The 25,805-nt window shown below is 32.2% G+C and overlaps 2 protein-coding genes across 2 annotated transcripts in view; both read right to left on the reverse strand.

Moving 5' to 3' along the window:
* Positions 1 to 1,293: 1,293 nt before the first annotated feature.
* On the reverse strand, positions 1,294 to 13,001 carry HtrA2 (HTRA2-related serine protease). The gene is made up of 7 exons (XM_088239031.1): positions 12,338 to 13,001; positions 10,419 to 10,550; positions 9,593 to 9,689; positions 9,060 to 9,227; positions 6,764 to 6,867; positions 3,959 to 4,023; positions 1,294 to 2,663 (listed from the first exon to the last, which is right to left on the reverse strand). Exons 1-7 carry the CDS (start codon positions 12,812 to 12,814, stop codon positions 2,489 to 2,491), a joined length of 1,218 nt encoding a protein of 405 aa, XP_088095157.1. The 5' UTR covers positions 12,815 to 13,001; the 3' UTR covers positions 1,294 to 2,488.
* A 6,513-nt stretch (positions 13,002 to 19,514) lies between these two features.
* Positions 19,515 to 25,805, reverse strand: part of LOC148273198 (mitoferrin-1-like) — a 64,768-nt gene continuing 58,477 nt past the window's right edge. Inside the window, exon 5 of the mRNA XM_088239032.1 lies at positions 19,515 to 22,339. Coding sequence (XP_088095158.1) covers positions 21,588 to 22,339 — 752 coding nt within the window. The 3' untranslated portion in view covers positions 19,515 to 21,587. The remainder of the gene's footprint in view (positions 22,340 to 25,805) is intronic.

The following is a 25,805-nucleotide window of genomic DNA, read 5'->3' on the forward strand; positions in this document are numbered from 1 at the left end:
ATACAGTCACACATTTAAGTTGGCGGTGGCATAAACATGAACTAAATTTCTAATGACATTTATCTATGAACTATTTTGCTGTCATCACTGCTGCGCTTTTTGATTTTCATCGACAGATTTGCAATAGTTGTTACTATGACAAATAAGTGTTGTCATATTCCGGATAATTTGTTAAATATTTACAATTAGTGTAAAATATTTATTTATTTAAACATACCATTAAGATTATTTTTATAGATCCACAAAATTAAGTGTTGCAACAAAAATTTACACATCACTATCAGCTATGAAGTGTCGTTCGCCTAAATAACAGGGAACCATTCTTACAAAAAAAATACTACAAGACTCATTCTTGAAGAGCAAAAGCTAAACCAAGAAGTTTTATTATTGTTTGGCATCAAAATTAATACCCACTGAGTCGTATTACATACAAATAACATAAATAATTATATAATTAATTTTCTAAGGCTCGTAATATCCTTGTATTGTTTATTATACGAATATTGATTGATACGCTCCACCCCTGACCTGCTTCAAGTTGACGAGTCAAGCTGATGTGTATGGACTATGTGGCCCAATATGACTATGTGTAAAATACCAAGCGACAAGTTAAAACCTGCAATGGTTTGGTTACAGCAGATACTGCAAAATGCTGCTATGAATTGAATATCCCAACTAGAAATCTCAGACAAAACTCACTCTTTCATATCAATAACCATAGAACTAACTATGATTTTCATTCCCCTATGCCCAGAATTCTTAGTCTGCCAACAAACATACCAGTCTCGATTTCTTTGATAAAAAGTTGTCTTCTTTCAAACGATCACTGAATCAAATTCAATTATAAAAACCTCTCTCCCGCTTCCACTCCCACAAAGTCTACTATAAACCATCGAGTCTTTCTAATTTTGTTATAATAATTTTCTATGTATAAATGTGTCCATAAAAATGCCCATTGGGCGTATATATAAATAAATAAATAAATGTGCGATTTCATCAGAACAATGTTCCAGCATAAAAGGAATTATAGTCCTTAAAATATAGCTTGATTAGAATGACAGCTGTCAAACTAATTTCATTAGTGATAGGAAATTACTGATCACTGATCAAATCGATTTTATCAGTTATTTCATGCAATCATGAAATTCTGTTTCCGAAAATTGATATAAAAAACGTAAAAACAAGCCTATTATAGTGTGTTTCACACAATTATTCACCAAAAAATGAGACATTTATACTTTTTTCATAAACAACATCAAATGAATTATTTTTTTTTTCGATCAATTTCAACGATTTTGCAAAATGATGTAACCTTGTAAGAACGTCGTTAATAATTATGTTTAGTTTAGTTTTCTTTTAGTTTTAAAGCTGATTTTATATATTAATGTTAATTTATGTTTCAAGAATTATATTAAAAAAATAAATTAACACGCCAGATACAAACGATTTTTCATGTGTCAATATAAATAACTCCATTGACGTTACTACAAAGTTATGTCGTCACTTTTTCTGACAATGCTCATTCTAATCATGTTACATTTTAAGGACTATAGTTTCAATAGCTGCTATTCGCGAAGCTGGGTTTGAATTGGTTGGACGACAATGAGTTTAAGTGATGTGTAGATGAGTGGCTGGCAGGGGTTGGACAAATGTTCTACCAGGAAGCTATAGAAATTAAGAAACTATTATTAATTTAAAAATAGCTATAAAAAGTTGTTGACGACCCTAAAACGGCTTCCATATGTGTTGAGACTGGAAACTCGCGAGAAAGGGGAGCCCTGATAGAGACATACAAGATACTCAACAGTCCCTATAGCTGCCCAAAGTTGGATCCCATGTTCGAGCTTAAACAAGATGCTCGTCTTCGAGGCCACAGTCTCAGGCTGGAGAAAACGAGATTCAATCTAAATCCACGGAAGCATTTCCTGAGCAATAGGGTTGTTGATGGTAAGAATAAGCTGCCACAAGAGCTGATCTCAATGTGTAGTCTTAATGGGTTAAAAAATGGACTAGATTTGTTTCGGAAAAGTTAAAATGCGCCAACAACTAACTTTCGTTTAAATAGATTTAAGCATATCAGCTTTAAACTGCTCGCTTAAAATTAATAATAATAAAAAATGTTGGGGCATCGCTGGAAGAAGTGCATGTGCAGGCGGCCTCCGTGGTGTAGTGGTCAAGATGCTTGACTCACGCTCGGAAGGTTCCGGTTCGATTCCCGGTGAGGACACAAAAAATAAATGTGATTTTCTCAAGCCTGGGTGTTCTGTGATGTAATTCACCACTGTAATTGGGCCTCCTGGCCTGTTGGGGTGCAAAAAAAAATGTACTCAGTATATTCTATTTTTTTAATACAAGTCCAGGGGGACTACGTTGAAAAAGAGGGCACAAAAACTTTTTCTCATCCACATCGAAATAGCTCAGAGGTGTAGCATATCAATCAACCCTTGTATTACATTGAATTACAATTAGATCTACATATAACATATTATTAACTGGAGGCATCTTCTGGTTTGATAACGAGTTCCATGCGAGCACTTTGGCGTGAAATTCGTACTTTAAGTGACGGGGTGTTTGTACTCTCCAATATTTTATAAATGTCATTCGCTGAGGATATCTTATTTTCATCTATATGAGTGACAATGTCGCCAGGTCGAAGCCCGCCCCTGATACAGGAAAGAAAAACAATAAGTCGAGGTTAATAGAAACAAAATACGAAATTGTCGACATTATCTTGTTTTCAGTAAACTGCAAAATATGTTTAAATAAAAAATTATTATTGATTAGGTTTTGACCTATACTTTTATAAAGTTATAAATTAAAACACTGGGTACTTTTTTATGATTTGACCAATTCACACTTTTGTCCTCTAACAGCCGTCTTCAGACTGGTAAATATTATCATCATCATCATCATTCCCCTTCCGCAACTAATGGTGCATAGGGCACTGTATTGGTACACCAATCGCAGCATATCTCGATCAATTTTGTTGCATGAAGGTAAGGTGATCAGTCTTACGCTTCAGGTACCAGTCCAGGGACTATGAAATGTTCTAGTGTGAAAACACCTTTTAGATTCCGTTTCGTAAATCAACACTAGGACAGAGGCATGCAAATATCCTTGCCCCTAAACAGTATAACTCATACTTTATAGACACAACGGAAAATGATAATTTAAGCCTCTCTTCTACTAATAATTCATTTATAAACTGGGTTAAAAAATATAAATGTCAATGTTTTCTTTTTCTGATAAACTCTTAATTTGCTCTCGTATTTTTACCTAATTTAATAATCAACTTTAATTTAATTTCTTTTTTTTAAACATGTATTCTTTGTCTTTTCTATTTTTATATTCAGATTCTTTACTCTTACTCAAATTTTAAAAAAAAAACAACCCGAATGTAACATTCAATTTTTTCTTACATGTTTTTTAAATTTGGAAATATTATGCATCTACGCCATAGATTTACGTATTCTAGATCTAGTATACACCCACGCACAGGCTATGCATATGAGGGTTTTTTTTGTTTTCATGTAAAGGTATATATTACGTAATAAAAATGTACCAAATCTTAACAAAAAAATTGTAAATAAAAAAAAATATATACTTCATATCAACCATGTCAGGAATCGAACCCGAGACCTCTTGCATGGTAGGCAAACGCACTGACCATTACACCACGAGGCCGACAAATATTATAGTGTTGAAATAATTTATACAAAACAAAATATTATCTTGAGTACTGGGTGTGACATGTTTTGTCATTTTTTTTTTAGATTTAAATAGAGATACACAAAGCTTAATTACAATTATCTTTTGAGAAAGGAGTGCCGAAGTATTTTCTTGTCTGGACATTCACATTCCCCTTTTTAAGAATCTTTTTGTTTCTACAGAGATATCTTTAATGTTAAGAAAGAGTGTAGGAGTGTAATGTATGTAGAGACATGTTAAAAATACTTACGTATGTGCAGGTGAGCCAATTATAACTTTCCATACAAGAACTCCGTGGTTTACGTCATTTACAACCTGTAAAACATGACAAATTTTAATTTAAAACATAAATTTGAATACAAACTTATTTCATTTCTTAATATCTTCTGTCAGCATAAATAAATGTGTTTTTAAAATACTTTTCAGAAATTTGACAAAAATTAAAATTATTATTTGAGTAATAAAACATAGTATTGCATACGCATTATATAATTTGTCATAGTCGGATTTTCATTTTAGGTGGATTATATATTGACTAGCCAAATTACAAAATGGCTGATCGATAATTAGCCGTATTTATTTTGTTCATTAACGCCCAAAAGGCATTTACAAAAAATAAAATACATGCTAATATACTAAATTATACAGAATATACAGAAAAAATATGTGAAATTAGTTAGAAAGGATATAATAAAAAGTTTTACAAAGTAAAAAAAAAAAAAAAAAAACAATAATAACAAAGGTATGCAAGAAAAAACAGTAAGCATATAAACAAAAAATGCAAAGATATAAGCTTATGAAATAAATTCTGTAAAGCAAACACAGTAAATAAAGTGTTACAATCAATAAACAAGCAAGCTTATATTATCGAAAAAAAAGCGAAAAAAGAAGAAATAAAAATATGTGTATATGAAATGCGTATTTGCCAATACTACAATGCAATTTGATATAATAGTAAAAAATAAAAAACAAGTATAAGGTAATAAAAATAAACAAGTAAGTATTTTTTTAATTTATGGAATTGAATTGTCAATAACAGTTTGACGAGCAGCTACAAATAAACTTGATATTGTGGACTTATAAGATAATAAAGAATTGGACAGAATGTCTGCAGGCTTTTCATAAGTGTAACCTAACCTAACCTAACCTATGCAGTCTCGGTATCAATGAATTGTTTTGTTGGTTAGAAGAAGTACTGGAGCAATGAAACAATAAAGTACTCCTAGTGTTGACAGCGGGTACTCTAAAATTAAATCATTCAAGTATTTTTGGTACGTCAAAAAGAGAGTTTACAATTTTATCCAGTACAATGAGATCATTAATAGTTCTTCTTTCAGAAAGTGTTGTTAGGTTGAGCAGTGTTAAAAAATAGTCATAATTCACATTTTGTATTGGAATGTTTAATTTGTAGTTTATATATCGTAGAAATTTATGTTGAACGTTTTCTATATTATAAACATGAACATTATAGCAGGGTGACCATATTGATGAATTAAAATCTAAATTACTTCTTACAAGAGAAAAGTATAATATTTTCAACAATCGGATGGACTTGAAATTTTAGTGTTTCTCAAAATAAAGCCCAACATTGTTAATGCCTTGCTTGAAATTTCATTGACATGATATACAAAAAACAATTTTTTATCAAAAAATACCCCGAGATCCTTTATCACTGATACTGTAGAAAGATTGACACCGCCAATACTGTAACGAAAAATGAGCGGTTTTTTTATTCGATGAAAACGAATGATCTGTCATTTTTTAGTGTTTAAGTACATTTTATAACCTTTACACCACTCATCTAGAGAATTGAGGTTCTGTTGAACGGAAAGGCAATCTTCAAAGGTCTTTATCACTCTGTATATTTTAAGGTCATCAAACAAAAGTAAAAACATGACGTCATTAAAAAATTTTGTAATATCGTTGATAAACAGTAAAAAAAGCACCGGACCCAAATGAGAATGAATTGTCGACGTTTGGCGTTTTACAATTAGCCGCTCTATAAATTGGCAAAGATTTTAGATATTTCTGTGGCTTGGATCTATAAATGCCGTAAATCGTAATATTACAGAATTATTTAGCCATTTTGTGGCGTTATTATGAATTGTTTGACGTCTTTGATAACAAATATTAATAAAAAAACATTACAACACATGCATGTGTGTATAATATAGTTAAATATACAAGCTTTTTAATTGACATTGACCCTCTACAAAATGGTGACAAGAAAGATATGAAATCTGACATTGGCCTTTCTAGATCCAAGACACAGATTTTATAGAGAGCGTGAAGGCGACCAATATAATAATATTTTTGACTTTTTTCAAAAAGGAAACATATTAATTTCGGTATTAATAATTAATGCAGTTAGGTTAGGTTTGTTGTATTTCCTGCTAATTTTAATAAAATAATATTGTTTTATTTTTGTATTTATTTTGTTAGGTTAGGTTAAGTTTAGTAATACGATTTTTTTACTTAACTTAATTCAACCGATACTAACCTAATCTAATGTCACACATAACCTAACCTAACCTATCAATACAAAATTGTAAAAGAATAAGTAAAATAAATAACAAATCGTTCCGTTGATATTACATCCATCTTTGGATCTTCGGGTATTTTCTTCTTAATAATAAGTTAATATTCATTCAGTCAAGTGGTAGAAAAAAGAACTAAAAAGAACAATCAGGCGCGATTTCTGTCCAGCCAAAACATTAGAGCTGATTGATCAGTCAGCCAAAATGCAATACGGCTAATCGTGAATTTAATTTTAATCATTTTATAATACGGACCCATTTACTTATTTAGCTAGCTAACATGTAATCCGCCTAAATGACAATTTGGCTGCGACATATACATCAAAGTTGTGTAAAAACACAGTTTTTCTAGGGTAATGAAAAACAACTTATTATGTGAATCTTATCAGAATTCAGTTTTGATTTTTTACTAATGCTTTTAATTGCATATTTCATATCAATCTTGCTGCAATCCGACCCGGGAACTCTAGAATGGATGATTTTCAGGAAGTTTCTAAAAATATGATAAAAATACTTACATCTGGATTTCTTTGGCGTAGTTCTCTTAATATGTGCGGTGTTAATGATAACATTGTGATGCCTAGATACCTCTTCGACACTGGTAGTGCTTTATTTTCCTTTCCTGATAAAACAATTCAATATCAAGTATAACAAAATAAGAAACCCACATAAAATTAAAACAGGATACATAAAGTTATAAAAAGAAATTTTACCATGCACAAATCCACGAATACATCGTTTTGAGATATATTGGGTGTTAATATAAGTTGAGTCCGTTTTCTTCCAAATGAAGACAAGAGGACAACAAAAAAAAATTTACGATAAATTAGTTGATTGGGTATTCTCTTTATTTGTTTTCTCCTTTATTGGATTGAATCCTTTCTGGATTGAATGTGAACAGAAAGAGGTGTCGAAAATGTCCACTTTTGTCTATGTACTTGACATTCCATTTTGAAGGCTTGTGATCAAATAAAATAATATGTGTAACGTCATAGCAAACACAACATCTCGTAGAGCGTAAATAACATAACCTTTACCATTTTACCTTTGGTGCTCATTTTTAAATTTAAAAAAAACGAACAGAACTTATGTTAACACCTAATATAAGATTAATTTTTAAACTGCTTTTATAGATCTCTTCAAATTAAGAAATTTTGTGTTACCCAAAATTGTATTTAAAGTGTTTTCTTGGGCGGAATTGGTATGGAAATATTATTTAAAAAATAAAAAATTATACATTTTCAATGCATGTTTTTATGCTGTCATCATTTGTAATTATTATAAATATTCACAGTTTGATATAAAAATACACAGAATTTGAATATATTAAAAAAATATATATTAAATGGTCCCCTTTATAATAATCGCCATCGGACAAAATAGACTTATATCACTGTTTTTTCAATCCTCTAAACATTTTTGGAACACAATTTTTGGTATGGCTTTCAGTTCCATCAGAGATTCGGTCATTATCTCCTCTATGGTCACGAAACTCCATCCTTTCACAATCCACTTCATCTTAGGAAAAAGTCCCAGGCGCCAGTGGCTGGGACGGTGTCCGTCATTTTCGCTCTAGAGCAATCTTGAAAATTCCCCAAACATACCAAGACGCGTCTTACGAGTTTGTCTGTCGAAAACTAACTACACGTCCGAAATGGCCAAAAATTGACAGATTAAATATGAACATGTGTAACAATCAAAGGGAAAAAAAATGGCTCTAATAATTAGATATTTCAATTTAAAATATTCAGCATATTTTTTTATCAAACCTCATATACCTGCCTGTATGAAAAATTTATACAGACTTCAAAGAACAATTAAGATGGGTGACGACACACGTAAAATATTAAAATAAAGATTTAAAATTTCTAAATTTAAAAAATAATAAATTGCCCTAAAAAATTTAAATGATAACAATAGTTTGATTTACAAAATAGTATAGTATAAAATATTAAATGAAATATCTATTGATTTTATAAATGCAGTATTGCGAAAACGTATGCGATTACAGTATGCAAGAAAAGCGATTTGCTTATGAATGTTGATAAATCAAAAGTGATGGTTTTTGAAAGGGATGAAAATATAACTAAATGTGAGATCAGCGTGAACGGAGATATTCTGAATCAGGTAGAAAAATTTGTGTACCTGGGAAGTATGTTTACTAGGGACGGAAAGGCCGAGAAAGATATTGAAAGGAGGGTGAGTCCCGGGAACAGGGTGAACGGTGCACTAAAATCTACTTTGGCAAACAAATGTTTATCGCAGGAGGCTAAACTAGCAGTTCACAACGGAGTTCTAGCGCCAACTCTAATGTATGGGAGCGAAGTATGGAATTGGAAAAATGATGATGAAAGTAGGTTGAATGCTGTCGAAATGCGATCCCTCAGGCGAATGTGTGGTAAAACGATGTATGATAGGTGCATAAATGTCGAGATCCGTGAAGTGTGTAAGGCTGAGACATGCATTATTGACAGAATCAAGAAAAGGGTGCTGCGTTGGTTTGGACATGTAGAGCGAATGAACAGCGAAAGAACGGCTAAAAGGATCTACGATGCAAATGTTGATGGATGCAGAAAACGAGGAAGACCGAGAAAGACATGGCACGATCAAGTCCATCAAATACTTGAAGATGGACATGTCAAAAGTAGGAATAATCGGCGTGCGCGCATGAGAAGATGTATGAATGTAGAGGAAGCGAGGTCTGTGTGCCAAGATAGTGTTATGGCGTTCTATTCTCTCTGCCTACCCCTACGGAGAAACGGCGTAATGGTTTGTTTGTTTGTTTGCCAAAAATCAAATGAAAGACATATTTACTTTTGGAAAGAAACTGTTTGGCATAATCAATAGGGATTGCAAATGATATTCCAGCAGTGACTTTCATACTGTTGATCCCAATAGCTTCTCCGTCCAGATTTACCAGTGGACCCCCGGAATTTCCAAATGTGATTGCAGCATCTGTTTGTATGTAATTCATATCTTTTCCTGGAAAAAAATATAAACTTTTTTTAATCTTTACAAATAGAAGAATTTAAGTAACATGATTGAAATTTATAAATTATATTTAAAAAATGAGATTGTAAGCTTATTATGTTTATGATGTATCAAAGAGCTATTTACATACGACTTTCTACCATCCTTTGTTTATTTTTTGTTAAGCAATCTGAAATATTAATTACAGTTGAAATCCATCACAACACAGAGGGAAAACATTTTTGAGAGGGAATATAGAAATCTAGGCATTTACAGGGTTCATGACCTGTCATTGTCTGAATTAAGTGGCCACTTTACACACCGTATAACATTCATCATTGTGTTGGTAAATAATCCAACTAAACATATTTTATTACCAGATAGTCCTAATTCATCGGAATTTCTGTGAGGAGAGCTAACTACACCGGCTGTTACCGTGTTGCTCAAAGCCAATGGACTACCGAGTGCAACAACCTGAAAATAAATAAGTTAAAGAAATAACAAATAATGAAGTAATTTTTCCAGAATACACAACTGTCATATGTGATTCGTTAAATCGGCATACAGGAGGCGTAATGATCGTAATCTAAAGTAAAATTTCTTTTAAGATAATTTTGAATGAGTTTCTGGAAGAAACAAAACTCACAATGCTCGCTATACAAGTTAAGAATAAATTTATAAAAGAAACATATGCAGTGAAGTGTCATTCTCCAAATCATGACCATAAATTTTTATTGGATTTCTTCAAATATTGGTGTCAAAAAACATGCAATAAAAGAGGTAAAAACAAAATTACAGCAAAGAAAAAAAACATATGGATCAAAATGAAAATTAGAATAATGAAACATCTGCATACATGTGAAGTAAATGCTAGAGAATATTGTTTCGTGATGGAAATAATAGACATCATGCCTACTAAGAAAAATAATATTTTAAGAAAACTAACAAATAATGATACAACAACCCTTGTGTGAACTTCAGAAACAGAGAGATGACGCATACAAAGTTGCTCAAATAATTTCATCAGATGAAATACGAAAAAAATTAGGAAACATAATGTGTCTGAATTGATTAACATTTTGTACATATTGAGTATAATGTAAGTTATACCTAGTTGTTTAAGTTTTTTTTACAATTATATAAATAAATACATTTCATTACATTCATAATAGTAATAAAGAGACAATTAGTGGGAGTACATACCCATTCACCGGGTTGAAGATCGGCAGACTGTCCGAGTTTCATGGCTATCAGACCCTTTACGGGAATCCTGACAGTCGCCAAGTCTGATTTCATATCTACGTCTTCCACGACGCCATTGTATGTTGTACCATCCTTGAAATCAATATAAAAAATATTCAACAATTATTATTTTACACCACACCACACCAGACCTATCACATAATTACAGCAAAACCTCCAGACTTGCAATTTTATTTGGAATAAAACCTATTTTTATGAAATTGATAATCAGTCAAACATGGTTATAAATAACGCTCACGGAAATAGCAAGATCTTGAATGTAATGAGGAAACATTCGTTGACATTTTGGTTCATGGTTTTCTCCATACATTTATTCACTTTTATAAGGAGCTACTTCTCGGACATACCGAACAACATTGCCAACAATTGTGCAAAAAGTTTCCAACCTTTTAAAAACATACTTTTTTGAACTAAGAACTTATGTAATCAAATTAAAACAGGCAGTTAACTTCAGAGATAATGTAAAACTATAAGTTAACTTAAAAGATCAATGCCGGCGGGCATTAGAAGCAGATTATGTTTATGACAATGTTTAATATGTTTATGTTATTGTCAAAGTTAACATGGAAAAAATATCACTCATAGGGTTGAATTTGCTTGAAAAAAATCCATGCTTGTAAACTCAGTAGGTACTGGCTTGACTCAATATAATTTATTATTTATTCAGTTTATGAATGACATGCTTGATGCAAAATAAAAATGTACTTCATTAATTTTAATTTATATAATTTATATACGATTAACTCGAGCTGGCGCATTCACAAATCTTACACACGTATTTAAAATCTACTCTAATCTAATATTTAGTGTTTGTCATTTTCGAAAAACTAAATAATAAAAAGGCTAGTTTTCTGCTGCCATTTCCGGGAATGTTTTTTTTGGGAGCGACACGTTATTAAATAAATATACTTTGGCTAGAACACCCCAGTTAGGGGTGAAAAAAGCCAAAAAAACTAAGAAGAAGAAATAAATATACAAAATTTTCTAAACTGTCTGTTTTTTTGCTCTAATCCAAAAGAGATTTAAAAAAATAACACATTTGACTTAAATTGAACATGAAAGGTTTTTAAATCAATATTATGTACATTAAAAATGTGTTTGTGTAAGTTTTGCAAACGCACCAGCACTAGATAATCGACCTACACATGATTAGATTAAATGAAAAAATATATTTATAAACCAGTGTTTTTAATCCATAGTTAAACATTGAATATATTTTTACTATTAAGAATCGCAGCAAAATTCAGACGAACGTAGAAGCATTCTGTGTATATTTTATTACCATATCATTAACCCAACCGTCCATGCACTCTGTAGCTGCAAGACGTGCTGGGATATTTATTTTTTTGTACAGTACCCTCAAGGTGATTTTGACAAAAATGGCGCTATATAAATTATCCATATATAAAAAACTAACAAAGAAATAGTAGTCTATGTAACGCTCATAAGCGCGTCTGAGCAAGAGAGACAGAGATTATTTTCATAATGTGTATGCTGTGCGATGTAATACCATTCACTTATTCACAGATACTACACAATGCGTCTGTGTAAGTTTTGCGAGTGCGCCAGCTTTAAATAACCAACCAGTATCTATTCTTGTGATTGTATTTACAAGGCATTTTCCATAAACCATAAATCAATTTTGAAAAAAACATAATATTACCAAACGTATCATTTTTTAGATAAATTATTGTGATTGCCCAAAAAATCATGTAGGAAAATGTCTTTAGTATATGCATAGTAAATTAATTACGGTTACATTCAATTCCCATCTGTCTTAAAAATTATATAAACCGTAGATAGAGATATCAAACCTCACACTTTATGATAAATAATTGAATATAAAGGAATATACTCACTTGTAGTCGTACTAGGACCTTGCTGTGGGATTTGCTAACGACAACATGGGCATTAGTAAGAATAAGACCATCTTCTTGTACAATAAAACCAGACCCATTGGAAATTGTGGTCGGCTGACCGGTGAAGTAATCCACTCTTCTAGTGTCTTTAATTTCTATATAAACCACTGAAGGTCCACAAACTGTCACGACATCCGCAATAAAATTAAATTTGCTCCTTCTACCCTTCAAACTAGTCTCAAATGGAACAGCAGCCTCCACAGTGGGAAAATTGAACAATTCCTTGTATAAAATATAACCTAAAACGCCGGCAAAGGCAGCTTTACAATATTTAAAACGGTTAGAACATTCACTTTCACCGTGTTCGTAATTGCTATTGTTAAAATTATCTAAATTATTAGTCAAAAGTTGTGAGAATACTCTGCTTTTTTGAAAAAGTGTGAAACGGCGAATCGGTCTCGTCAGGATTCCTGCCATCTTGGAAGTACCAATTTGTGTATAAAGTTATTATTTTGGCGGGGATATAAAAACCAAACGCATGTGTTTTGAATGTTATAAAGAAAGTACAATTATTGTCATTTCCTTACGAAACTCTAAAAACAAAATTCACAATCTGGCTGTCAAAAAATAGCAAAGTTGCAAGTTGGAAGGAGTGATTGCCACTGCTTAAAATAACCAGCTGATCAAAAATCAAGAACGTTTACGTAGGTACTAACAAAACTTGGAGCGCGACGTTCATCATCTTTGTTTTAAATGGTATATTTTTTGGTACTTTACTCGCGATTCTGTACATTCTATAAAAATGTGTTTGTTGTTTGCACCACAACAGGAAAAGAGGCCCGATTAGGTGAATTACAGTGCACAAAATGCCCAGGCTTGAAAAATTGTGATCCTACAGCGAATCGAACCCAGAACCCTCCGTGGAGGCAAGCATCTTAGCTATTACGCCATAGGGGCCGCAAATATATCATTTTTATCGTAATACTTTAAAGCATATTCTTTTCATTTTCATCATTATTTTGGTGGCTTTATTCATCTCGCTGGTGAATGGGGTGTTCTAGATATAGACTTGATATATTTTTCTTATTTATTTAAATGAAGTTGTATTTTTTGTAATCTCCAAATGGACATTTTCACATTGGATTTGGAAAGTAAAATTTGTATAAACATGCTAGATTTTAATACAAAAAATATTTATCCTTACTATGCGAAGAATAATTTATTATACTAACTAAAGTGTTTTACTTTATAAGAGCTTAGTTCTATCAGTCGGTTATTCACAGTAGGCGAGGGTGCACTCTAGTTACATGACCGGCGTATTTATGGTTTTTAATTTATTTTGTTATTACAGCCCTAAATTATATTATTGAAAAGGAATTATTTAACAGTATGTCTCTATATATGTATATATATTTTTAATGTCTGAACTTCAGAATATTCTCTTTTGCTTGAGGTAATATGATGTTACATCACCGCGTGTAAAGGAATTTTGTAGCACAACCTTTTGAAAATAAGGAGAGGGCATTATATAAAATGTCTTGAACTGCCTTTAAAATAAAATTGTAAATAATAAGAATCAGTGTTGATTTCATTACATTTTCTAAAAAGATAACGTGGGGATTAAAACACAGCAATAGTTTAACAAATAAATTTTATTTTTCTTTGTATGTCCAACATTTTGTAATATAACGCTGTTTCCTTCCTCAGGGAAATACACATGATGTCAAAATCAATCTGTGAAAATATTTACTTGAAACTCACATCCAAAAAGGATTGATTGTTCTACAAGCATAAATATATTAGAGGCATCAAAATTGACGAGAGTTACATAGGCAATCAAAGTAGAAAACTTTTGTTTTATGCGATATTGGAAACAGTGGTACAAATTTCAATTGAAATCATTTTACTGGTGTTTAATCATGTTTATTTAAAGAAACTCAGATAAATCTTTCAACAAATTAGATTTTGCGCAATGAAGACAAATTTATTAGAATCAAATTAAAACATTAAAATTCTTCGCTTCTGCCAAACAAATATATTATTCAAAAATTACAAAACTTACTTCATCTCACTCGATAACTTCTAGACTAATATTCGATCATTGCATACATTCTAATTTCTGCTCTCTGCATATTGTCAATATTAAAACCTAAACATTTTGAGGAATTTTGTGCTATACAGAAGATAATATTTCTTTTTAACGTTCAATACACTGGGGGGGAATTTTTCTTTTCATAGATGACAAATTTGATACCGAACTTATACTTAAATAATTAATATACAAAAAGCAGAAAAACAGCAATGTTTACGGAACAAATAATAAAAAACCGCACAGCAATTTTTCAACAATATAATGTTTATATCACATTTCATCTACCTAACGATATTTGTGAAATATTTTCTGAAGAAATGGACAGTACGTCAATAAAACATTTTCTCATTTTTAAAATATATGGTTCCTATTGGACTAAATATACAATTTTGTGGTTATTACACATGGCTCCATGTCACTAATATAGTGGATATCGAGCCTGATGTGTAATCTCCACGGAAAAATAATAACTAACTATAGCAGGCTTTAAAAAATATTTGCCTCTTAATAATCTTCACATTTTGTAAAATTAATTTCCACCATGAAACGTGCAAGACTGATTTTGTGGAATCACTTTGATTTATATATGGGAAACTAACAATATTGGCCAATCAAAGTCATTTACAAGATACAAGTGAGGCGTGTTAAAACAAAGATGGCAATTTTCACCATTGATCTGAAATGGGTGATGGAAACAAAAATACCATTGACAACTGCATAAGTTTCGGAGCATAAATGACAGTATATCATACATTTTTATTAAATGTATTTAGTTCCGCAACAACATTGGCAGTCTCCTTGTTACAGAACAAAAAACAAACCAAAACCACCTATTAATTTAAAATAAGTGAATAATTAAACAATTTTTAACTCAAATAATCAATTATTCCACTTTTTTCAGCATGCCTCAAGTGTAAACAGAATGAAAATTCTAATAGTGAGAATTGTTTATTTAAAAATCACTAAATGAAAACTTCATGAAGAATTTACAGAAATTGTCTGAAATTTTAACATGTGTATTGACTAACGTATTTATTAAAATGCATACGTCGCTGCTGGATTGTCATTTTAGCCGGAATACATATCGGCTAGCCAAATTACAAAACGGCGCCGTATTGTAAAAGGGCTACTAGCGTTAGCCATATTGTCAGCATCTATCTAACCATGTTTAGCCACTATGGAAATTGAAGAAGACCAGATTTTATATCTTTTCGAGAGAGGGTTAGGTTTAATTGTGTATAAAATTACATTACTTTTTTATAATAATTTTTAACTCTAACAAAACATTAAGTTCACTGTTTGAATTTGGGGATCCCACACAATTGAGGACCGTTTTCACAAAGCAAAATATTTATAGAAAGTAAAATTTTCAGGAAAAGGTTTAAAAGGCGAAGGAACAAAATTTTTAACAAAAACAAAAGTACTGTTTTATAAAAATTCTACATTCTAACTCATATACTGGAAACCAATATTATAGAAGTGATATAGTGGAGTGAAGATATGGCGGCCTCCGTGGTGTAGTGGTCAAGACGCTTGACTCACGCACGGAAGGTTCCAGGTTCGATTCCCGGTGAGAACACAAAAATTAAAAATGTGATTTTTCTCAAGCCTGGGTGCTCTGTGATGTAATTCACTACTGTAATTAGGCCTCCTGGCCTGTTGTGGTGCAAAAAAAAAAAGAAGTGGAACTTTATTTTAGCATGAAATCATTAATAAATGTTTTTTTTGTTATATTTTATATGTCTACACATATACCTATGTTATTTCTGAAATATTTTCATATTATTACATGATCAAATGATAATCCAATCCAATTAGACTTGCTACAGCCTCGCACATATACTGTTTTGCTAAAATTTTATTTCACCGATAGATAGATCTCTTATATAGAAGAATCGATTTTTGCCAAAAAACACATTTTGTTTTTTTAAAGATATTTCACTTTGTAAAAGTTGACCCCAATTAGCACCCGCAATACTTGAGGTAGTTTTGCTACATGAAGCCATTTTTACTAAATGACAACGCCTCAAGTGATAGGAAAAATAGCTGAAAAGTACATTCGGGCGCAATTTGTATCCAGCCAAAACGCTGTGGCTGATCATTGGTCAGCCAGAATTAATGAAAAAATTTACCATTCAATGTGGCATACACCTGTTCAGTCAAAATGAATCAAAATCTTTTACAATACGGAGTCGTTTTGTAATTAAGCTAGCCAATATGTATTCCGACTAAAATGACAATTCAACTACGGCACATACATGGCCTCCCATAATTTGCGATTTGAATGAAAAAATTTTCATGTAACATATCAAAAAGACTGTCAATTTTTATGTAAATATATTTTGAGATTGTTAATTTTGTCTCAAATCAAAACGTCCTCAGTCTTCAACGTTCCCGATGAAAGTGAGTAAATCAATATATAATATCATACAAACTAACAAGTATATAAACAACATTGTTTTGTTGATGAGGAAAATGCAGGAGAAACCACAAGTGTTAAATGAAATGAAAATGTTTCCGGATCCACGCTTGAAATCTTGATCACGAGACCATTATGAGTAACTGAAAAAATGACCAGTTCAAACAGATGTCCTTTCTTAGCATCTATTTGAGAAACAACTTAATTTAATAAGAAAATATCCAAAATCATTCAGCACCAAATTGATATTAATACATTCCATTGCATACAGTCCATTCAAATCTTTAATAAATGTGTGCGTAGCAAAAAGCTTTCATATAAATCATTCAAATGTCCGTGCTTATACAAGCGAAGACTGTATGTTTACTTGGTTCACTGACAGGCACTAACACATTAACATAGGGTTATTAAACATTCTAATGTACTGTATTATAATTTCTATATAAAGTAAGGAATTATAGCCCTTTGTGCAATTAAAGTTCGCGTTGGGGTTATATAAACATATTATTAGGTCAAGTCATGTTCTGTCTCGTATGGTTTGCATAGTGCTTTTGAATGTTGATTTTAAATTTGTCTCCAATATAATTTTTCAAGTAGTCAGGTAAAGCTAGGGTTTCCTAGGACAGCGGTGCCCGTATTTTAACGGCCGTAGTGAACGGTGATGCAGTGGACAGCTGTCGTAACGGTGACTAGAGTGTGGTTTCCTAGGAAAAAGGTGTTATCAACACCATTTAACACCGTTTCCCTAGGAAACCACTCTCTAGTCGACGTTACGACGGCTGTCCACTACATCACCGTTCACTACGGTCGTTAAAATACGGGCACCGCTGTCCTAGGAAACCCTAGCTTAAGTCGTTGTCGTGTTTAAGTCCATTACTGTACTGCATTAGTCCTAGCTTTTTTAATGTGGTAGTGTTGTAGTCAGGAATTATATTTGTATGTGCACATTATCTTGTATGTTTTCCATTGAAATTTTGTGTACAATTTTATGCTAATGTATATTAGTTAGATGATAAAAAGCCGTCATTTCCTATATATAAGACACAACTTTGACACAACGTTACAAACTTCAGTATCTTTCAAACGGAATGTGAAAAAATCCCAAGCAATAAAGGTCTTATCCGTTTTTTTTAATAATTTAATTTTCAAAATAAGCAAAAAAATTACGATAGTAATGGTATTATTGTCGGCCTCATGGTGTTATGGTCAGCGCGTTTGCCTAAAATGCAAGAGGTCCCGACACAGTTGATATGAAATATTTATTTGAAAGGGTGTTTTCACACTAAAATATTTCATAGACCCTGGACTGGTACCTGAAGCGTAAGACTGATCACCTTACCTTCACGTAACAAAATTGATTGAGATACCCTGCGATTGGTGTACTAATCCAGTGCCCTTTCCAACATTAGGTGCTGAAAGGGAATAATGATGATAATAAATGGTATTATTTGTTTTCTCATGCGACGTCAGATAAATTTTCAACAAACGTTTAAACGAGCAAGTTTAGAATTATCTGATAAATGACACATATGATGTTACACTCGAGTTGTATGTGAGGTATATTAGATTCGCATTCGACGGGGATTAAGGATAATGTCAAAGCGACGTGATGCCAACAGCGAACCATTTCATTTGTGACGGTTTTTAAAACCGAAAATTACGCATGAAAACATGTTGCTAGTACATTTACGGTTATATCGTTAGAACTGTAAAAATCAGCTCTAAATATCTAATATATTTTTTATGTTATTCCCGATTTGGGAAAATACTATTATTGACCAGAAGCTGCTAGGCAATATTTGATTTGTTAGTACACCTATTGTTTTAGGGAATTGAGGTAGATTAGCAATTTTGCAAAATGATTGGCCATTTGGTAAAAAAATAATTTTATTCAACAATCCGTGTCCACGAGGATAAAGCATGCAGTTATGTGTGCAGAATAGAACCAGAGACTATGAAGAAGTAAAAAATTAAAAATATAAACTCAAGTGGAATTAAGTCCTCGAAGCCCAGTATTTGATTCCTGGCAAGATCTGAGTAAGATGGTTATGCATTGCAATATTTCTTTGTCCCCGGACTGAAGCGTAAGATCGATCACCATACCTGCCTGTAACAGGTGATCAGGTTGAATTGCATTTGGCGTACCGATGCAGTGCAAGGTGGGGCGCTTGAGGTGGGCTGTCCATATAATTAGAATGGACGGCAAAAACCCTATAAAATGCACAACTTTCTCTGTGCCACAAGGACAATGAAGACTAGGTAGGCCCAAAATACGATGGATGGACTGCATCAGTGCGGATATGATAAAATTGGAAGTGAGGAACTGGAAAGGAAGGGCAGCAGGAGACCAAGGGTGGAGGAGACTCCTGGATACAGCTAAGGCCCACCCAGGGCTGTCGAGCTTATGATGATGTACCAATGCAGTGCCCGGTGTACAATCGAGTGTGTATACGCAATGAGGAAGTTCAGTGGTTTTTAAAAAATATATATTTGTTAATAGACTATTAAACTAAGCCATTTTTTTTTCATGTATGTTTTGGTATTTTGAAATTACTCCGCCCATGACAATACTCGTTCTTATCGGTGAGTTGTCATTACATTTAAAAGTAGAATCCCGTAGCTGTCAAAATATAATAAACATTTTAATTGAGTATTTTTATCTAAGATTTTCTATAATCCCAAGCCAATAATATTACTAACAAAATGGCTTCCCGGAAACCGGAAATCTATCACGAGACATGTCAACGCTATCATTGATTTGTTGATTAACAAGAACTTGTGATGTCGTTCAGAGTTGTTCATTTTTATAATTTTTTTTTTAAGGATTTTCGAGAAACTTCGCCATACAATTAAATGCTCTAATTTTTACTGCATGTAAGAAAACATTTTTGTATCCAATTTCCCCTTGGCACTGCACATTCTCATTGATCCTATGAGTATAATTATTGAATTTCTCAACAATATTTCGGCTATGTCTAAATGTTTGTCGACAAGGCTGGATTTCACTCCCTGGGGAGTAATTGAGATTGAAGTTGATCGCAACAGAGAGGGAAAACACTTTTGAGAAGGGTATATCGAAGTCTAGGCATTTACAGGGTTTATAACCCATCATTGGCTGGTTTAAGTGGCCACTATAAACACTGGTAACATTCCCTTTTCTGTTAATACACAGTGTGAATAATTATTGTTATTATTATTGAATTTAAAACAAGCAGCATTTAAAATAGCAATGATTGTATTATGTTTTCTTTAATTTGCACTATAACGTGCCAGATATCTTCAAAACTTGACATCCTAGAAAAGAAGAGTCTCAATTCAATTAGAATTTATTGCATCAAATAGTGTTTAACCTCTAAGCTCAAATAATTTATGCATAAAGGAGTATGGACATAGATTGCACAGCGTGGCCTGTTAAAATTCTTCCAATTAATTTATTCATAAAAACGACATGGTAATACGGATGATATATTTCCAAGAAAAATTAAGATTTCTTTAATTTTTAACAAAACTACAGCGGATGCTTTTTTATTTAAAAAAATCACTCCCTTAGAGGTTAAAAAAAACATTTAAAAGTACCTTATCATATTTCCTATGCCTTAAATCTTTGGTCTACAACTTATTCGAGAATTCATGTCTTTTTTCTAAAATTATTTGAAAATAATGTGCAAAAATTTAGAATATTTAGAAAGAATGTAATGTTTAATCACTATGCGTAAAGTGTCATTTGCATCGGTTTTATTAATATATTTTTTTCCTAACCTATTTATTGTCGTTTTACATACTAGACCTACATTAAAAAATAATGTTAATGGCAAATTCACTGTGGGAGAAATAATCACATTTATAATTTAGTACAATCAATAAATTCGTAACTCAGAGTTATGAAATGCAGAATCTGTGATATTTTCTTAGAGCAATAAAAATTTTCATGACTCTTAAAGAATGCTACTCTCTTTTTGTATTTTGACATTTATTTTACTTTAATGTTGGTAATGTATTCTTTGCAAAAAAATATATAAAAACATGTACAATTGTTTCACTTGATGTATTTTTAATATGTTATTTCATTCAATTGTAGATGTTTGATAGAAGGACACATTTTAATTATTATAATTAGTGAGAGTAATTTTTAGAATATTCTGCATTAATTTATACTGCTGAGCTGCAAATTATTGCAAAAAAACGTTAATATTAAACCGGCATTTAATCTGAGAAAATGAGTATTTTTATCAAAGATTTTCTATAATCCAAAAGCCATTGTCACAATGTTATTAACCATACATACATGCACACAATAACTGCAAAATTTGAGTCATTTTTCTTTACTCATATAATTTCCCGAATGGATCCGTTTCACACAACAATTTTGAATTAAATCATTGTAGTTTCTCTGTCCCGAACATAAATGAATATTTAAAAATATTTACAGTATTATAATTTGGGGTTTCTTCGCAGAAATACTATTTCCTCGGCCAGATTCTGAGACTTAATAAATATACAATAAATAAATAAAAACAACAAACACACCGACATTGGAAACTGGTAAAAATGTACAAAAACATTTACACATTCGATAGTTGGACATTGGAGAGGTCACTGCACCTTCTTTAAGAGGATTTTCGGTGTATAGATATAATAAACAGTCAGAAACAGGCTAAGGAAATAAGTGTAAAGGAAGATGACTACAAAACAAGAGGGATCAACAAATCAAAGGAACTTCACAGGAATGGGCGACAGCGCTAAGTGTCTCGCGCATTTCGCATTGTGGGAACTTGACAGCCTCCGTGATGAATGGTATTTAAACTTAAGGTCCCGTACAAATTAGAACCGCTAACGGCGGGCAATTCCATGGTTTTAAAGCTCCCGATGCTGTCGGGCGAATGGGAAGGAGCGCTCGAACTTTCCACTTTAGGGTCTTCCGCCTTGACGGACGCTTGGGGTAAAACTAACCTCAAATTCATCTTTTCTTTCGGGCTTTCGGATTTAGTTTTCTCAGCGGCTTTGAGCATCGCGGCATCCGATCTTCCTATGAGGAGGTATTTAAACGTTTCGTACGTTGACCAGCAGATGGCAGCCGCTGGCATTTGATAGAGTACTCTAGCTTGCATTCCTTTAAAGAAGCCCATAGGGCCTCCTAGCCTAATGATGTGTTGGACGGCATCTAAGAAACCTTTGGCCTTGACTCCTGTTTCTTGGGTGTTTAGTACGGTCTTACAGACGTCCAGTGGAGTAGTGGCTGCGGCTGCTATCGCTCCGGCTACAGCGCCAGACACCATATGCGCTGCGGGGTTGTATTTTCTTTCTTTGTTGGTAACATTCTGAATATACTCGTAAGAGGTAAAGTATATCGATTGGAAAGGAACGTTCATAGTTAGTTGAGTAACGTACGATCTGTAGAATGCCCGAAGCCCTTCCGTCCTATAAACAGTCGTAACACACTGTATAACTCCTCTATACTGAGAATTGTACATTTGTAACCTCTGTTTAACAACTGTCACAAATAATCCATTTCACCGTGAAAAGTTATTTTAAATAAGTGGATAAATAAGTAAATTATATGTAAAGTAGTTCAAACCATTGACATCAAAGTGGAATGTACGAGTGAGGAGGCAGCACATGGAAAAAAAGAAATGTAAATGTTAATTATCTGCATAAAATATAAATATAAACATTACAAACGAGTGATTAAACCATGAAATCTAACAAAACCAGTTTTAAAATAAAATTGAAAATATGAAAGCAAAATTTAATAGATAATACTATCATTTATTGATAAACTACTGGTGAATATGAACTGAAAATTCTTAAACCAGTTTTTAATAAAGAGTGATCATAAATTAGACATTTTTTGCGAGAAAAATATGCAAAAATGCACCATTTTACAATAAAATAGAGTTAACATATTTGAACACACAATTTGATCAAGTTATAAATAAAACATGAGAGTATTTTTAATTGAATCGGCATTCACTTCGTAACACTTCATTATAAATTATTATGAAAATAAAACTTCGTTATCAGTGTTACACAATTTTATTCTTTTACAAGAACACAACTATAGTTTCGGGAGAGCACTCCTCAAGTGCAAGCAGGGGTTGTAAATCATGATTTTATATAAAACTATAAAGTATAAAGTATTTTTATTATTATAATTATACTGTTTATTTTTCTTTGTATTCGCCCTTTTACTATTAACATTTGTATTAGGTGTAAACGTAAGTTGTGACATTTTTTCCAAAATTTAAAAATGTGCACCAAAAGCAAAAAAAATGGTGAAGGTTATACGTCATTTGAAAGAAAATTTTCTGCTCTAAAAAATATTGTGATTCCCTTTTTATTACAAGCTTTCAAAATGGAATGTCAAGTAGACGGAATTTGATATTTTTGACACTCCTGCTCGCGTTCAATCGGGGGAATAAACATGCCAAAGCTACTCGCAGTCGGTGAAGGAGAATGAAAAAATGAGGGAGAATACATTGTTGACTAATTTATTGTATTTTTTTTTTGTTGTTATTCTTCATTTGGAAAAAAACGAACACAACTTATGTTGACACCCAATACAAAAAATATTTCCACTAGTGTTTTGATTTTACACGTAAAAAGCATGAAAATTTTTTTTTTATTAATTTAGTATTGATAAAAAATTGTAGACAAGGACTGGATTCAACTCCCTGGGGAGCTGTTAATATTAACAAAATTTGGACAAACTGAAAATATTGTTGATAAATCCACCTGGTCCATGAAGAAGTATAGAAATTGAAAAAATAAAATTTTCAGGCTTTGCCTAGTATGTAGGTGAAATAATTCAATTACACGAATCTCACCGGCATAAAGGTTTCAGCTCTTTAACTTCACAAACATCAACATCAACAGATGTAGAGAATTGAGGGGATATAGATGTTCAAATGTGGGCAGAATGGTGAATGTTTACAGTGTGTAAATAATGATATTTAAATAATTAAACATGAAGGTAAGTGATAAGTTTTACGCTTCAGGTACAAGTCCAGAAACTAAGAAATCGGTAGTCAGATGGCAGAAGGGACCATCTGCAATTTTCAAAAATGTTCCGGAGAGCTGAAATACGTCTCAATTTCAAGACTTTAATCCACAAACTAAAATATTTTAGTATTGCTTATCAATAATAAATTACAATTCTAAATGACGCTGGTTTTTTTATTTTTTTCCTGCGTGTATTTACTGAAATATTAATTAAACTTTTGAAAACTTAAACATAGACAAAAATACAGATGGTCCCTTAGGCCATCTGACTACCGAAATATTCTAGTGTAAAAACACCTTTCTAAATAAATATTTCATGTCAACCATGTCGGGAATCGAACCCGAGACCACTAGCATGGTAGGCAAACCCGCTGGCCATTACACCACGAGGCCGACAAATATAATCAGCTATGTTCAATTAAGATGGCATGGCAAAGACCTCTGGAGAGGAGTCAATTAAGGTGGGGTGAACGAGAATCAGATTGGATAATACTACAGGATATAATACTGTCTGGATAAGGATGAAAAATTATAAGTGGGTTGGATACAATACATAATGGAATCATATCACCGGTAATTGCATGTATTTCATTTTTATTTTTTGTAAATGCCTTTAGGGCGTTAATGAACCAAAATAAATAAATAAATAAGTGACTGATATCCCAATAAAGTCGAAATTGAGTTACATATAGAAATAGGTTGAGATTTTCTATTGAAGTTTCTTGGTGGAACTGCATTTTAATTATAATAATAAAAATACATGTATAGTTTTGGAACGTATGCATTACCATGTGTGAACGCTGGTTCGTCACCCACGGCTGCCACAGTCAGATAAACGTAAGCATAAACGGGAAGCGACCCTCCAAAGCAGAGCCAAAAGGCTAAGTTGAAAGGTAGGGACGCGATTGCACCGACTACGAGTCAACCTCAACAGCCCTGAAAAGGACTTTCCACCTGGTCCAATTGATCAAGAGAGGCGAAGAGCGGGAGAACACACAGGGTGGAGAGATGAGTAAAACACGTGTTCACTGTTTAGAGATTGGATCTCAACTAATTTGTTATTTTACAATTAATTGGGCTCGGCGGAGCTAGCCGTAAGTACGAGCTAGCCGTAGCCCCCCCGCTCTTGTGCGGCATCCTTCCTGCACGCATGCGTGAAGTGCCCGCGTAATGTTGCCAGACCGCGAACAATATATTATCATAACACAAATGTAAGATAATTTTGGGTTATGTTATATATACAAAATAAAATATATACAAAATAAATTATTTTAATTAAATTACAAATTTAAAAGCTTCAATTAAATTAACTTAACAATAGAATCACCATGTAAAGCGCCCTTGAGGTATTTTATTACGAAAATGGCGCTATATAAGTTATCCACAATAAATATGTTATGTTAGGTTTTTTTTTTTTTTTTTTTTTTTTATTTATTGGGGATATCAACAGTAATACATGTAATACAAATATAACAAATAACATATACAGAGAATAAAACCAATGACAGATATCCACAGAAATACATTAAATACACGTACAATACATACTAGTGTGTTTGTGTGAGTGTAAGTGAGTGAGAGGGTGGGTGTGTGGGTGTTATATTGGAAAGAGGGTGTCAGGTATCGAAAATATAAATATATATAAAATATTAAGAAATAGAGATAAAATTTAATAAAATAAAATAAAACTTTATTATTGAAACTAAGTATAAGACAAAAAATAATGTTTTAAGACGCGCATTTTAAATGTTATTTTTTTACAATCAAATGGATCAATAAGGGGAAAGTTCAAATTATATTCACTAGCAAAACGAAAAAAGGTTATACCACAAAAAATATTTTACTAAATGTCATTAAATATTTGTATCTGGACTATATAAAAAAAAACAGGTAGTTTTATTAGCCAAATGTAAAAGAAACATGAAATAATAATTGAGTTATTTAGTAAATTAATACCG

The sequence above is a fragment of the Micrasema longulum genome, unplaced genomic scaffold, assembly GCF_059751315.1.
Source record: "Micrasema longulum isolate JH-2025_06_02 unplaced genomic scaffold, ASM5975131v1 h1tg002045l, whole genome shotgun sequence".
Lineage (NCBI taxonomy): Eukaryota > Metazoa > Arthropoda > Insecta > Trichoptera > Brachycentridae > Micrasema > Micrasema longulum.